Source organism: Crocuta crocuta, unplaced genomic scaffold (assembly GCF_008692635.1).
Source record: "Crocuta crocuta isolate KB4526 unplaced genomic scaffold, BGI_CrCroc_1.0 scaffold291, whole genome shotgun sequence".
Taxonomy (NCBI): Eukaryota; Metazoa; Chordata; class Mammalia; order Carnivora; family Hyaenidae; genus Crocuta; species Crocuta crocuta.
Genome location: NW_027527977.1, coordinates 2,591,639 through 2,608,395, shown reverse-complemented (window position 1 = coordinate 2,608,395; position 16,757 = coordinate 2,591,639). Strand labels below are relative to the sequence as shown.

Sequence of the window (16,757 nt, the reverse complement as noted above, 5' to 3'; positions counted from 1 at the left end):
TGCTGGATAGAGGAATCTTGGCTGCATATTTTTTCTGTTCATCACATTGAAGATATCCTGCCATTCCTTTCTGGCCTGCCAGGTTTCAGTAGATAGGTCTGTGACCACTCTGATAGGTTTCCCTTTGTATATTAGGGCCCTTTTCTCCCTAGCTGCTTTCAGAATTCTTTGTCCTATATTTTGCCAGGTTCACTATGATATGTCGTACAGAAGATCGATTCAAGTTATGACTGAGGGGAGTTCTCTGTGCCTCTTGGATTGCAACGTCTGTTTCCTTCTCCAGACTGGGGAAGTTCTCTGCTATAATTTGTTCCAGGACGCCGTCAGCCTCTTTCCCTCTCTCTTCCTCTTCTGGAATTCCTATGATACGGATATTATACTCTTTGATTATATTGCTGAGCTCTCGAACTCCCCTTTAATGTTCCTGTATCAGTTTANATATCCTGCCATTCCTTTCTGGCCTGCCAGGTTTCAGTAGATAGGTCTGTGACCACTCTGATAGGTTTCCCTTTGTATATTAGGGCCCTTTTCTCCCTAGCTGCTTTCAGAATTCTTTGTCCTATATTTTGCCAGGTTCACTATGATATGTCGTACAGAAGATCGATTCAAGTTATGACTGAGGGGAGTTCTCTGTGCCTCTTGGATTGCAACGTCTGTTTCCTTCTCCAGACTGGGGAAGTTCTCTGCTATAATTTGTTCCAGGACGCCGTCAGCCTCTTTCCCTCTCTCTTCCTCTTCTGGAATTCCTATGATACGGATATTATACTCTTTGATTATATTGCTGAGCTCTCGAACTCCCCTTTAATGTTCCTGTATCAGTTTATCTCTTTTTCTCAGCTTCCTCTTTGTCTATAATTGTGTCTTCTAATTCACCTATTCTTTCTGCCTCTTCAATCTGTGCCTTGGACACCTCCATTTTATTTTGTATCTCATTTATAGCATTTTTAAATTCATCACAACTATTTTTAAGCTCCATAGTTTGTAGTAATAGTTTCTCTGATGTCTTCCATGCCTTTTTAAAGCCTGGCGATTAATTTTATGACTATTGTTCTAAACTCTTGTTCAGTTATTTTGCTTATATCTGTTTTGAGCAGTTCTTTAGCTGTCAATTCTTCCTGGAATTTCTTTGGAGGAGAGCTCTTTTGTTTCATAATTTTGGTTAGCTTTCTATTTTTTGTTAGTTTTAAAAGCTTGTTATTCACTCTGCACCTGTGAGTACTGCTGTATTAAAGAAGGCTCTTTGACTGTCTAGGGCCTGTCCATTCATGAAGTGTTCTTTGAATGGTGTCTCTTGGTCTCTCTTGTTGAGACCTTGGTTATTTTATTTTCCTATCTGTAGTGGTATTTGTGACTCTCCACCATGTGTACTTTGCCTTGTTTCTTGAAGTAGCCCTGGAAAAGAAAACAGGCAAACACACAGGGAACAAAGGCACACAAACGCACAGACAAATCCAACAAACACTCAAACCGAAAGGGAAAACGAAAAAGAAAAAAGAGGAAGGAGGAAAGGCGAATAATAAAAATAAAAATACATAAAAAAGAAAAAAGAAAAGAAAAGGAATAAGAAAAAACCCAATAGACAAAGAACAGTCTAAAGCTGTCCTATAAAGTATAACCAGATTTCCCAGCTACAAATAAAGAGCCGGGTGTGTGCAGTGCTGGTGGAAGAGCATATACAAAGAGAGAAATGACTGCGTGGTGAGGAAGCGAAATTGGAAATGAAATGAGCAGGCAGATAGACTAAGAGACTTATTTCAAAGAGAGAAAGAGGGTGAGAATATGGTTGGAGAGGAGGAGAAAGAAATGATGATGCTACTCAGAGAAACTGTATAGTCTGATTACTCCAGAGAAAAAGAGATAAAAAGGTAGCGGTGTAGGTGTAGAATTTACATGTAGAGAATGGATTTAATGGGAATGTTTAAGCAAGCCAGTGACCAGAATTAATCAGGGCATTGCATCCATGTTGGTCTTGCCCCGGCTCCGGTTAAAAAAAAGGGGGGGGAGCAACTCTCTAGCGGGGATGGGAATGATTTGGCCCAGTGCAACCTGCAGGGGTCCTGCCTTGGTGGTTGTGGGGAGAAAAGTGGTGGCACCGAGTCCCTTCTTGAACGAAGTGTTGCAACTCACTCTTTTGGGTGTGATCTCCCTGTGCCAGGGGTGCAGCCAAGGTGGGCTGTGCTCTATATCCCAGGCCAGGCCTTATTTCCAGATCTCAGTTCGCATGTCCCATTGAAATTGCCTGAAATATAAACTCAAGGGCGAGTCCCTCAGAGCAGTTTCAAGCCTCTCGCCGCCCCCTTGGGGGTCCAGCCAAGCCAGAAGCACAAAGGCGCAGCTTCAGGTGCTGCTGCGTCCCCTCTAGGTTGAGCTGGTGAGCGGGGAGCAGTTTCCCCCCAGGGTCTCCTGGGACAAGTGCGTCCTGCCTAGGGTCAGCTGGACAGCAGAAAACCAGGACCCTCTGTGTCCCAAGCAGAGGTTTTCTCTTCTCCAGCTACAGGAACAGTGTCTTGAGCAGTTTTGGCCACTCTTTTTTTCCCTAGACTCACGGCAGCTCCCCACAAAGGGGGATCTCCCCTTCCCTCAGTGTCTCTGGTCCCGGCCTGTTTTTATCTACCCCAGTTCACACTCACGCTATAAGGTTGTTTTCTCAGCGGGCTCTGTCTCCTTCCTCCCAAACTCCTGGATTCTGTAAGGGTTCCTATGGCTTCAGGCCTTCTCCGTGTGAGAGATGGGGGCGAGTGAAAGGTACGGAGCTCCCTACTTCTCCGCCATCTTGCCTCCCCCCTCAGAACTGTCTGCAATTCAAAAATTGTAAATTAAATTGGTGTATTTATTAGTTAATTGATAAACTATTATTTTGATGGACCTTTAAAGTAGTTATTTTCAAAAAATTTTTCGGAAAGTATTCTTGGTATTTATTGAGATAGTTTAAACATTTTCTTAGCATGTCTCTCTCTAATACTAAGGTCACTAGACTTTATCTGAAACATTAAAAAAATATGGTCATAGTTTTTTAGTGTTTCATAAGATTTCCTGCAACCTTCTTCAAAGCTGTAGATTATGTCTTTTAATTTGGAATTGTTGACAAATTCAGTTGACTTTTCTCTGTGGGCCATTATATTCTTAATTGGAAAAATACTCTCTATAGGTATTGAGGTATTTGGTAAACTCAGAGCAAATCCCTCCTCTTTTTGTGAGATAACACTTAATTAGTAAACCTTCAAACAATTAAAAATTATTTAATGATCACCTACATTAAACACAACATTATGTCCAGGGAGGTTTAGAAGGCCAAGGGCAGCCTTGGTGGCTCGTCAGTTAAGCATCTGACTTTGGCTCAGGTCACGATCTCATGGTTTGTGAGTTCCAGCCCCACATTGGGCTCTGCGCTGACTGCTCAGAGCCTGGAACCTACTTCAGATTCTGTGTTGTCTTCTCTTTCTGCCGCTTCCCCACTCGCTCTCTCTCTGTCTCTCTGACCCTCTGCCTCTCTCTCAAAAATGAATGAACATTAACAACAACAAAAAAGAAGGTCAAGAGCAAGGTCATTATCTCGAGGAATGACCAGCCTTGTCATGCGCACATACAGCCAAGAGAACAAGGCAAGATAGCATGTCCTGACATTCCACGGTGTATCCAGTGTGTCTCCTGATCGCCTTATTCAGTTCAACTGATATATATTGACTTATTACTATGTTCCAGGCCTTCGAAGACAAGTTAGTTCATGAGATGCCACAGCTGAGGATGTATTTATAGGCCTAGTGTGCAGATGAGGAACTATAGTCCCTGATAGGTAAAATGTTTTTCTTATGTTAGAATTTTATCTAATGTTATACAGTTATCAAGTAACAGAACTAAGCTTTGATTTTTTTTCTGATTTCAAGTTATGTGATTTCTCCATAAGTCCACCTATGCCACATTAGGCACACATCCTTTTTCCTCCTTAGGAATAAGATATTTTAAAGAGAAACACCAGTCTGTGGAACCTCATATAAACACTTGCTTCTGTGAAGTTGATGTCCACAATGAGGGAGATAAAATAGAAGCCTCTCTTAATGTTGTTTGGGGCTGTTTTAAGTCTATCACTTTACATCCTTCATAAAGAACTACAAAGTGTTGTCCATAAGTCAAGTAAGATTACTCGGCAGGAAACACATTTGCTAATTTGTGATTGCCCTCTTATACTTACAGCTATGCATATGTGCACATGTGACGTGGCTAATAACTGACTTCAGCCAGAGAGGTGATCTAACATACCTCATGAAGTATGATATGTTGGAGCAGGAGACAAGAAACCAAGGTTCTAGAACAAGTCAGAGTAAATTCTGATTGGTCATCTCTTTATTTCTAACAATAAGAATAATATTTCTGTTGGTTGAGTTTGTACCGTGTACTGGCTGTTAGTAAATGCTCTCAGCTAAGCCTCCAGACAACCCTGTGCTGTGGCTACAACTTTCTCAAAGACACTTGACTGCAAAGGTAGTCATGGCCACTGCGAAGAGATGCATTGAGAGCATGACTAGCAGGTGCCACAGGAAGAGCTGTTTACAGAGTCCTCTGGCCACTTCAGGGCACAGAAGTCAAGGGTTTCTTCCTCATTGCCATAAAGAAAAACAAAGTTCAAGGGCGCCCATTTGTTGGATCAGTGGTTCGGGTATTGGTTACTCTCTCCTCTATGTTTCTCTGCTTTCCAGAGCACGACTCAGTGGGTTCTTTCTGGCTCCAGAGACCAATAACTACACTTTTTGGGTCCAGGCCGATGACCAAGCCTCCCTGTACCTCAGTCAGTCAGAGGACCCAAAGACCAAGGTATTCACCTCCCTCTTACTTTCCTTTTGCTTGTCCCCAGTCCTTCATTCCTAGAAAAAAAGACCCAAATAACAAACCCCACAAACTAACGCTCTCATATTCTACGAAGGTTGTAACATGCTGCTAAGCAACCAGGAATTTTAATGGTCTGTTTGTGGGGGGAATAGGTTCTTTTTTGTTAATTAAAAAAATTGAAATCTAATTGACATGATTTTAATTGTTGAAAACGAATTTGGTTGAATGTGTTGGCACATTCATTGAGCACTTACTGTAAGCCAGGCATTAAGCTACATCTTTATATACCTTGTCTCTAATCTTCACAGCATCTCTGTGAGTTAAGTATATCTCCATTTTGCAGATAAGGAAATTGGGGGTTGAAAGTGGCCCATCCAGGTCCTCTTGGGTCATAAGAGGCATATTTAGGGTTCAAGCTCCTATCTGTCTGATTCTAAAACCTGTGCCTTTTGCACTGATTTTTGGGTGGAGATGTAGCCAGTCTTATTTAGGAATTCCCTGATCAGATTTGAAGAATAAGAAAAGGTACTTGGGGCCCCTGGGTGGCTGAGTCGGTTCAGTGTCCAGCTCTGGATTTCAACTCGGGTCATGATCTCACAGTTTGTGAGATTGAGTCTTGCGTTGGGCTCTGTGCTGGGCATGGAGCCACTTAAAAGATTTCCTCTCTCTTTCCCTCCCTCTGCCCCTCACCTGCCCATGCTTGCTTTCTCTCTCTCTCTTTCAAAAATGTGCTGCTGACAAAAAACCAAAATTCACTAGTGCCACTGACAAAGAACCACATTCCCCCCTCAAATTATTAACATGCTTCTATGAAATTGCTTTGCTCATTGGCTAGAGAGACATTATAGATTCTGATGTGCTCAAGTCCTTCTACATTTCTCCAATAGCTTAGAATTAGTTTACATAGTATCATGTAAAGCCAGGGTTTCAGGTTGGCTCTTTCTGCTCTATACATAGCCCATCCAGTCTCATCTGAATACAGTTTAATAGAGTGAGGAGTGGAGAATCATATACAACCACAGACACCAGCGTGAGCTAGCTTGTTGGAAAAGCAGACCAGTCCAAAGACCATATTCGTAGCTGTCCAGACATTTACTATTTGAGGAAAAAAAATGCCCATAAGCTTCATAGTTCTGATTGTAACATGCTTATTGGGCCACAGGTGAAAGTGGCCTCCATCAGGGTGGGTACTGCTGACTGGTTTGATGGCTGGGAGCAGAATGGGAATGAAGGGACCTGGCAACGGAAGACTCCCAAGTTGGAGCTGGTTGGTGGTGCGAGGTACTATCTGGAAGCAGAGCATTGTGGGAGAATCCCCAACAGGGGGATGAGAATTGGTGTCCAGATCCACAACACCTGGCTGAACCCGGATGTGATCAGCACTTACCTCCGGGAGAAGCATCAGATCCGAATCCGTGCCCAGAGACTTCCAGAAATCCAGGTTTGTGTCTCTTGTCCTGTGGGGTTAGAGTCAGGGGCCGGCCCCCGGAAGGAACTAGTCTTGCCTAGTGGAAGGATCACTAGCTGGGAGCCAGGAGACTTGAGTTGTAGTGATAACTCTGCTGCCCAAGAGATAGGGTATCTATCCAATAGGGGTCGTGAAGACATCTAAGGAAAAAATGCAGTCTTATTATGAATATAACTTGACTTACGGTCTTAGTTTTAGCAATTTAAGTTCCAGGTAAATCCTCTCTTGGAAACGTATTCCCCAGTGTAGAGATCAGGTCCTCCAAACACACACACACGTACGCATGCACATATGTGTACCCACACAAGCTCCCATTGCTTTTACAGAATCCGGTCCTATTTCCCCATATGTAGTGTTTTCTACATCTACTCTGCAAAGGTCAAGGCCTTTGGGTCTGTCAGTTGTGCCCCATATTTTTGTTGAACGATCTCCGTGTACTTTCAGTTGTTCGCTTTTTGGTGTACACAGATGAGTCATTATGGACTCTGCTTTTAAAGGTTACAGTCTAATAGTAAAACATGTGCACAAATAACCAGAGTGAAGTAGCAAAGAGCAAGTGATATGAGGTTAGATCTTCCTTCAAATTTATTTTTTTTAATATATTTATTTCTAGGAGAGAGAGAGAGAGACAGACAGACAGACAGACAGCGTGAGCAGGGGAGGGTCAGAGAGAGAGGGAGACACAGACTCCGAAATAGGCTCCAGGCTCTGAGCTGGCAGTCAGCACAGAGCCCGACGCGGGGCTCGAACCCACGAACCGCGAGATCATGACCCAAGCGAAAGTCGGACGCTTAACCGAGTAAGCCACCCAGGTGCCCCTAGATCTTCCTTCATAACAGAAGTATAATGTGCCTGTCCAGGAACATGCTATAAGCAAAGCAGAGACTAAATAAGCCTCTGAGAGTGTGTGGTGTACCGTGTGGCTGCTCCTGCCCACCAGGCCACCCCCTGGAGAGAGCAATGGGTGAGAAGGGCTGAAAGGGGGCCATTCAGTGGGAACATTTAAGTCTGGCACCCTACAGCAAAGGAGGGGCATGCACGACATGGGGATAGACATGGGAACGTTTTCATTCGGTGATGACACTTGGGTTCCCAGGTGTTTCTAGATGATAGTGAGTTCAGACAAAATTGAAGTTATAAATAAAAGGAGATAGCAAGTGGAGGAGATACATCCCGAGTTTTTCTGGCTCAATTAGCATTTGTCACTCAGACCTGTCACTCTTGATGTTTTAGATGCTGACTGTGTCTGGCAGAGGGAGCTTCTTCCTTACTTGGGACAATGTCTCCAGCCAGCCAGTCCCTGAAAATGCTACAGCCCATCAGGTGGGAACCTTTTTTCAGTAATGACTGGGGTGGTTGGGGGTCATTAAGGCCACTGTATAATCTCTTGATTTTTTTTTTTTTTTAAACAGATTCAAGCAGTCATCGAGGAGCTACTTGCAGTCAAATGCAAACTGGAACCCCTTTCGGCTAACATCCTATTCTGGCTTGGATTTGAACAAGGTGTGCTGTCCTTGGCTTGACAAATGCCGATTCTCTTCTCCACCACGGTCTTCTCTCTTTCTATGTAAAATGGGAGCAATCTTCATTTCCTGATACCAGAGTCAAGAAAAGATACGGAAAGTGGATTTGGACCCCGAGTGTCCAAGAGAGTGATTATATGTGTGGGAGGAAGTTCCTTGGTGTGGGTGCCAGAGAAAAAGAAGGCACTCCCCACCTAGGCTAGGCTGTCAGGCGGGCTAAGTACTACCCATGCCGCACAGTGGGGGAAGGGCAAGCCATACAAGCAGGAACAAAATCCCTAAAACAGCATATCTTCTTTAATTAAAAAAAATTTTTTTGAATTTATTTTTGAGAGACAGACCTTGTGAACAGGGAAGGGCCAGAGACAGAGGTGGGGAGAGAGAGAATCCCAAGCAGGCTCTGCACACTTGAAACAGCCTGACATGGGGCTCGAACTCACAAAACTGCAAGGTCATGTCTGGAGCTGAAACTGAGAGTGGGACACTTAACTGACTGAGCCACCCAGGCTCCCCGAATTGCATCCAAATAAAGAAGTGGTTACATGAAATAGTTGTCTTAGCAAATTCTAAAAATGTGAGGGCATGTTTTTACAATACTAAGGTGAACTAAATTACAGTCAGCACTCCACACTCCGTGTCTCTTTGCTGCTCAACAGTTTCTCATGTCATGGCACACACAGAAAGTGGTAATAGATGTTTGGTGCTCCGTGGCAGGCAGAATGGGGCTCTTAGAGAGACGTCAAGCCTTCCAGCCAAAGCCTGGCCCAGCTTACCCGAGGGCTGAAGGGCTGCTGTCACGGTGCCCTCTACATGTATTAGGAAGCTCTGTCTTATTCACCATCTATGTCTGTCTGCCTGTTTTATCTGCATCCAGGCCCAGAAGGTTCCAGCTTTGAAGGGAACCTCACCAGTGGGACAGAACCCTTCTGTGGGAGATTCAGCCTCCACCAGCATGGCCACCTTGTGCTAACACCCCTGGCCGCCCACAAGGGCTACTGGTTAGATCAGTACCCACATGTAAGTAGCAGACCGCAGCCTTCAAAGTGAAGTGGGTAGGGAGGGGTTGGCGTTATTCTCTGCTGTTGAGACTGGCAGTGTAGGAGCGCGAAGGAGTGATTGCCATGATTTGTCCAAGGCATTTTGGGCTGAGGGTCCAGGTTTCTTAGCTGCTGTTGCAAGTGGTGAACAGATACCTCTGGTCCTTTATTAGCTGTTACATGGAGATGCCTTTGTCTTAGCCGTGAGACCTATGGACGTTTTTATATGCTCCAGTATTTTCTTTGATTGCTAGGTAGGAGTGCAGACTCTGTAGTCAGACCATCTATTTCGTTTTGTTTTATAATTTATAATTTTTATTTTTTATTTAAAATTAAAAATTTTTTTTAATGTTTTATTTATTTCTGAGAGAGAGAGAGGGGGAGAGAGAGAGAGAGACAGACAGACTGAACAGCATGAGCAGGGGAGGGTCAGAGAGAGAGGGAGACACAGAATCCAAAACAGGCTCCAGGCTCTGAGCTAGCTGTCAGCACAGAGCCTGACGTGGGACTCGAGCCCACAAACTGTGAGATCATGACCTGAGATGAAGTCGGATGCGTAACTGACTGAGCCACCCAGGCGCCCCTAATTTTTATTAAAAAAATTTTTTAAATGTTTGTTTATATTTGAGAGACAGAGCATGAGTGGGGGAAGGGCTGAGAGAGAGAGAGAGAGAGAGAGACGCAGAATCCTTAGCAGGCTCCAGGCTCTGAGCTGTCAGCACAGAGCCGGATGTGGGGCTTAAACCCACGAATGGGGAGATCATGACCTAGCTGCAGTTGGACGCTTAACCAGCAGAGCCACACAGCCACCTCCAGACTATCTGGTTTTGAATTTTGACTCTACTCCCCTGTATGTCCTCAGTGTCTTGCTTTAGTTTACTCCTCTGTAAAGTGGGTAGTAGTAGTGTCTAGAATTGTGGTGAAGATTGCATGAGATAATCTACCAATGTGTGCAGTGGTTAGGACCCAGTTAATGCTAGTTGCTGTTATTTATAGTTACTTGTTTAGTGATGGATTGACGGGCACATTTCTTGAATAACTTCATGCAATTCTTTGTGTCAAGCTCTGCCATCTTTCATAAACAAGTGCGGCTTGCTTGCTCTTTGGGCCCCTGAGTGAGCCCAAGGGGGTGGCCGAACTCCCGACAGTACTTGGGGGTGGGTGGCAAGAGCCCTGAAATCATATCATTCTCGGATACTCCTCAAAATTCTATCTCTGAGAGAAACCCGAGTGGCTCTGTCAGTTAAGAGTCTGACTCGATTTTGGCTCAGGTCATGGTTCATGGGTTCGAGCCCCCTGTCAGTCTTCATGCTGACAGTGTAGAGCCTGCTTGGAATTCTCTCTCTCCCCTCTCTCTCTCTACTCCTCTCCCGCTTGCACATGTGTTCTCTCTCAAAATAAATGAAAAAATAAACTTAAAAAAAATTTCATCTCTGGTGGGTTTCGGCTTTCAGTCTGTTCTTAGTGCAACTACAGTGGAAGCTGGAACTAGATGGGTCATCTTCTGGCTTCTCCTCTGCAGTGGAGGCTCCCAAAGGGGCAATTTTGCCTCCTTGGGGAAGGGTGGTAATTATGGAGACATTTTTGTTTGTAACACCCGGGGAAGTGGGGGAAAGCATGCAGTGGCTAGTTTCTAGGGATGTCACTAAACATCCCACAGTAGACAGGACAGGCTCCTCACAGAAAGGAATTATCCAGTCCAAAAGGTCAACAGTGGAAAAATCCTATAGGAGACTATAAAGTCTCCTGGGGACAATTTTATTGAACCCAGAAACCAAGGATGCTAGGGAGTTAGAGTTAAGGAACTGAGGCTCAGAGAGGGTAAGTGACTTGTTCAAGGTTGCACAGGTAACTGGGTCAGAATAGGGGTTTTCTTACTGAGACACTCTAAAATCCTAACTGCCTAGCACGGTGGTAGGCATTTAATGACCATGTATTCTTTTTTTTTTTTTTTTTTTAATGTTTATATATTTCTGAGAGAGAGACAGTGTGAGCAGGGGAGGGTCAGAGAGAGAGGGAGACACAGAATCTGAAACAGGCTCCAGGCTCTGAGTTGGCTGTCAGCACAGAGCCTGGTGTGGGGCTCAGACCTACGAACTGTGAGATCATGACCTGAGCTGAAGTCGGACGCTTAACTGACTGAGCCACCCAGACGCCCCTAATGACAATGTATTCTGACTGTGTCTTTCTACTGAGACTAGTAAGCTGCTGGAGGAGAGGACTTGGACTGACTCTGTCTCTTTCTCTCTCTCACAACACGAGGCAGGCTCCTAGGGAGGTGACTCTCCTCACTACTCGTTGCTTGAATGGCTGCTTCTTGCACTAACAGAGCTCATGTACTTCTCTGGTGTCCATAGTTGTGCATTGCATACAGAAGCCACATGAATACCATCCTGAAGGTGACCGTGGTTTTCACAACTGACTTTCAAAACTTCGTTAAGAAGAACACCACCTGTGACTGGAGTCTTGTGGGGACCAGTCCCAAGAGGTAGTGAGTCTATGGGGAGGTGTGGTGGGAATTTTTCCAGCTGGGATCATTAGCTCTCTTGGGGTCAGGGGCCCACATGAGGTACTGACGATCTCTTAATTTGGGCCTCAGACATTTAAAAAATTTGTTTTTCAATGTTTACTTTTGAGAGAGAGAGGGAGCATAAATGGGCGAGGGCGAGGGGCAGAGAGAGAGAGAGAGAGAGAGAGAGAGAATATCCCGAGCACTGTCCTGCGGAGCCTGACGTGGGGCTTGAACTCAAAAACTGAGATCATGACCTGAGCCAAAACCAAGAGTCAGAAGCTTAACCGACTAAGCCCCCCAGGTGCTCCTGCAAGAGATTTTAGAGACCATTGCTTGATACTATAGATGAGAGGAAATGGGACCCAGAGAATTTGTGAGTCACTAAAGTTCATAATACAGCGAGTAAGCAAAGACCAGAATAAAATTCCTGCATCTTTGATCCCTTTATCTGTGTTCTTTCCACATAGCTCTTAAGGGTTTTGTAAGTGGTTTTAAACCTGATTGAGTCCAGGAATGTTAGTTTCCTCTGAGGTTATAACCTAACTAGCATATGACCTGCCTGCTTAAGATACCTCATTATATTTTAATATGAAAATGCTACTGATCTTGGGCATCATGAATTAATGATTGCCTTGAAGTGTTCATCACTTGTGTGATAACACAGGCTGAGCTGAGCTTGTCTGGGATGAGAGGCTGGTACTTAGGGCACACAGGACTGTTTGGCTACAGGGCTTCTTGGGGTGTCTCTCCTGGCTGCACAGTCTCCAGGCCCCCAGGTTTGTGAACTTGGGCTCTTCAGGAGAGGGCTGCAGGTGCACATGGAGAGGTCCATTTCCCCTCTGGGCTTTTCAGCTGGCAGTTCACCTGCACTGACCTCTGGGAGTCTTGTGTGCATCACCCTGAGTATCCCCAGCTGCCTCTGGCAAACTCCTCTGTGCTGGTTCATCGGATTGACCTCCTCCCTTTGTCTCAGGAGATGAGTGGGTTCTATGTGGACGAAATTATTATTGCGGACACAAACATCACAGGTGAGTATGGAATCTGCTCTCATCAATGGGGCCTGTCAAACATCAACCTCAAACTTTTTTCCTAGAGGCTGCTCTTTTCTTAATGCAGAGAACACATTTCCTATCTTGTCTGCCTTGGTTCTGGAAAGAAGATGGGTTTGGGATTGTGCACCTTTGTTCCCTATATCTCTATAGCTAATTCTTTTTTTCTTGTTTATCCAATGCTTGCTTTTGCTTCTGTGCTCTTACCCCAATTTTACCACTTTAATGCTGAAAAAACTTGGTTTCCTCATCTGTAAAATGGGCACAGTCAGGCGCTATCTCATGAAATAACTGTGAAAGCTAACTGAAGTATAATGTAATTAAGTCACTACTGGTCCTGGACTATGGTACATGCTTAATAAATATAAGCAATTATTATTACTATTACCACTACTATTATTAGTCCAGCAGGATTTCTTCCTCTCCTTATGAGTTAATATCTGTCATGCAAAGTGCTAGAAGGAACAAGGTCATATCTGGCCCTGTAAATGGGCTAAAGGTTTCATTTACCCCTTTAAGGCAGACTCCGTAAAAGGGAGAGAGTAGCCATGTCTTCATGAGAACAGCTTTGTCCTGCTTTCTGCCCGTCCAGATTCCTCCCACTTACCATTCAGAGCTCAGGCCCAGCTGACCCTTTCCACCATCAAATCCCCCTTGATGTCCCTTAGACACAGCGACCTCCTTTGGCTTTGCTTGTCCACTAGTCGTAGGGACCAAGAGCTCATCAGGCGTCTGACTGAGGCTGGCTGAGTTTATGTGCACCCAGTGGGAGAGAATCCCATGGCCAAGACAGAATGGTGCGGTCTGTGCCCGGGGCTCCCAGGCTTCCAACTTTTGCTCACTTTCCCTTTTCTCTTTTTGTCTGAAACTGCAGAGCTGAGGGCAGGAGAGCTTGGGGGTGGGTGGCAAGAGGACTCACTTTCAGCCCTGAAACCTCATCATTCTGATACTCCTCTGAATTCCATCTTTTTTTTTTTTTCTTAGAGAGAGGGAGGGGCAGCGGTGGGGGGAGAGAGAGAGTCTCAAGCAGGCCCAGTGTGCAGTGTGAGGTTGATATAGGGCTTGATCTCATGACCGAGAGATCATGACCTGAGCCAAAATCAAGAGTCAGATGCTCAGCTGACTGAGTCACCCAGGCGCCCCTCAGAATTCCATCTCTCACCTGTTTCGGTGGGTTAAGTGCTTTTGGGGCATCTGGATCAGATTGAGTTATTCCGTATTTCAAACGCTGTTCATTTTATAGCACAGTTAGATAGGGTAATCACATGGTGTGCTGGGGTAATTACCTGAATTCCTTGGAGCCTAAGGAATTCACCTGGCTGGCGCCTGGTGAACCCCCCAAGTGCTGTCCAGATTCCTGGAGTGCTGAGGGGATCAGTATTTCACATGCTTGAACCCACCAACTGGGAAATTCAGATCTACAGGATTCTCTTTCCCTGCTCTCCAAACCCCCAAAGCCCAGGCCCCATAGCCCCTTCTCACTGCCCCCACCTTTTAGCCATCAAATGCTTCAGTATGTGGAACCAACTAGGGGAGAGGTGAAGAGGGAGGCAGGAAGCGAGGGGTGGCTTGGGTAAAACTGCCTCTTTCCCACTTTGCCTAGGTTCCCTGCTGGCAACGACTTTGCTTTGAGGATTATTTAAAGGCAAGACGAACCCTATACAATTGGGCCCGATATTCATAATTAATTGAGATTTATCTGATCTGCTTCATATTTGATGTTCTCTCTCCTAATCTTCTCTTTGAAAGTCCTTTTATCTAGTGGTGCCTACCATTTACTTCTCGCTTGGATCTCAGAACCTCATGATGTGGTCCTATTATCTCCACCCTGTAGATGAGGAAACCAAAACTAAGAGGGTTTGAGTATCTTGTCCCAAATCACAAAGGTGGGATGGGGGGAGATTGGAATCTCGACACCAGAGCCAAGCCTTCAATGACTGTATACCCTGCTGAGAAAATAAACATTTATTGAGCACCTGCGGTGTGGCTGGTGTTATGCTAAATAAGCATAGGGTGTGCCAAGATGTTGCCTTTATACTGTTCAATGTCTCAATGGGACAGTCTTGGGGAAGAAGGTGTCCTTTACCCAGGAGAAGAGGATATTAAAACATTGTGCTGGTCATTTAAATTCTGCCATCTCACTAAACTCCCTGCCATACAGATTGATGTATTAAGATTCCCACTTTACAAATGAGGAGCCAGAGGTTATGTTGAGTAGCCAAATGGTTACCTAATGGAAGCAGAAAATCAGGATTGTGCAGTAGTCTGTTTTAAAGCTTGCACTTTTTCTGCACACGTGCTGACTCCCTGCTCTGGGTGAACACTCATGTACCCCCAGTATGTGCCTGTGTGCTCAGTGTTCCTGAAGAGGACCTGCTGTACATTCCTCGAGCTGCCAGTGGCCTTGGAAAGGGAAGAAGGAAGGGGTAGCAGTCCACAAAACAACAGTTCTCTCTGTGAGGGTGCCTCCAACAGCCTGGGGAAGGACGTTTGCCTGGGTTGGGGCTTATTCAACTTTGCTATGGAATTCATTTTTATCTCCTTAAACCATGATCTCCCATTTTCCTTTTGGTATAACACTGCCTCCTGCCTTTGTTTTTCATGGTGGCAGATAGGTAGGGAACCTCTGCTTTTTTAAGTGTGTGTTGAGATCTAAGTAACTCCATATCTGCACTTGGGATTTTCCTCACACCGGGTCCTCCATCTTGAGTTGCTTGCTGACGATCGTTGGTCTCTAGTTTCTCAAGCAGATTCCGGAACAGCTCGCCCAGGTGGCAATCTGGTGGAGTCGTTCTCTGTGGCGGGATCCCCTCCAGTCTACAATGTAAGCTTCTGGTTGGCGGGGTGCCCCCAGGAGCTCCCACTCATCACTGCCAGGTAGGGAGAGGTCTTTGCTCACTTGTCTCTTCTTAGGATTGTTAGTGGGGCTTTGGGGACACAGGTGGGATTTTTATCAGGAAGAGCTACCTGATTTGTTGCTTAAAGCCATGGTTCTCAGTGTTAGGAAAGCAGCAGCAGACTCTCCTGGAGTCTTGTTACAACACAACTTGCTTGGCCTTAACCACTTCATCTCTAACTGTAGGTTTGAGGCAGGGACTGATCATTTGCATTTCTAATGAGCTCCCAGGCAATGCTGATTCTACTGGTCTGGGAACTACACTTTGAGAACTAATTTCTAGTGAATTTGTTTTAAAGTAGTTGTATTTTTATGCTGTCTGGAGGTTCCCATTACCACTGTTTTCTGTTCACTCCATTCATTTCCCATATATTAACCTTATCGGAATCGTTTAAGGAGAAATGAAATACTCTTAAGGAATAAAAATAGCTGTTTCTAAGCACTTACCACCAGATGGCACTAGGGGCCCATAAGTGTTGCTTCTTTTTTTTTTTTTTTAAAGCCTTTTTAATATAGTTTGGGAATTTATTTATTTTTTTACAAATAGTTTATTGTCAAATTAGTTTCCACATAACACTCAGTGCTCATCCCCATAAGTGTAAGTGTTGCTTCTTAATACTCAACAGAGTCTAGCCACAGCTTATAAAAAGTAACTAAGGATCAGTCTCCTCCAAACTCCTGGAACACATATATGCTCTAATTCCTTCTTTTAATTTTTCACTTAAACCCTAACAGGTTGGAAGAATGGAGACACTCTGCCTTTAAACATTTTCTTTCCATATTTTTTCTAACATGTTCCAAACCAAGTTCTACTCATTCCATGCTTGGGATGGTGTATAAAAGACAGGGGCAGAGAGCTTGAATCTGTGGTCTGTTTTCCTTGACTTCACCTTCCAGGGCCTTCCGGGTAGGAAAGATAATGAAAAGCATCAATAGAATCAAGGAGTGACAGAGCTCAGGTGGTGGAGGGTGGGCAGGGAGCCATATTAGCCAAGTTGCAGTCCTGTGCTCCAAGTGCCAAAGCTTTAATTCAGAAATTCTAGAGGCTAATTTAGGTTACTGTGACCAGGTCCACAATAGAATGGTCCTGGTGACCTGACTTCCTGAGATTTCCTCAAGTCCCCTAACTACTTCTGGAGGCCTCCCGCCTCAGCAAGATAGGACCCCCTTGGACTGGCCTCTGCTAGCTTTGTCCCCCAACACAGGCACCGTCATTCTATTTCTTTATAGTCATGTACATCAACATGTAGTTCTCAAATGATATTGATAAAATCGTGTGTTTATTGCTGAAAAGTTAGAAAATGCGGAAAAGACTTAGAAAAAGACAAAATCACTCATAATCCCTCTACTAACATGGTGGATCCATATTTTTTTTAAGTTTATTTATTTATTTTGAGAGAGAGTGAGAGAGAGAGAGTGAAGAGGGGCAGAGAGAAAGGGGGAGAGAG

General features: G+C 44.7%; 1 protein-coding gene across 1 annotated transcript in view; it reads left to right on the top strand.

Moving 5' to 3' along the window:
• The window catches only part of PKHD1 (PKHD1 ciliary IPT domain containing fibrocystin/polyductin), a 487,578-nt gene that overhangs the window by 29,536 nt on the left and 441,285 nt on the right, over window positions 1-16,757 (top strand). The window contains exons 14-21 of the mRNA XM_077752866.1: window positions 4,695-4,809; window positions 5,987-6,265; window positions 7,526-7,615; window positions 7,705-7,795; window positions 8,690-8,832; window positions 11,210-11,340; window positions 12,217-12,392; window positions 15,152-15,290. Of these exons, the coding sequence (XP_077608992.1) occupies window positions 4,695-4,809; window positions 5,987-6,265; window positions 7,526-7,615; window positions 7,705-7,795; window positions 8,690-8,832; window positions 11,210-11,340; window positions 12,217-12,392; window positions 15,152-15,290 (1,164 nt within the window). The remainder of the gene's footprint in view (window positions 1-4,694; window positions 4,810-5,986; window positions 6,266-7,525; window positions 7,616-7,704; window positions 7,796-8,689; window positions 8,833-11,209; window positions 11,341-12,216; window positions 12,393-15,151; window positions 15,291-16,757) is intronic.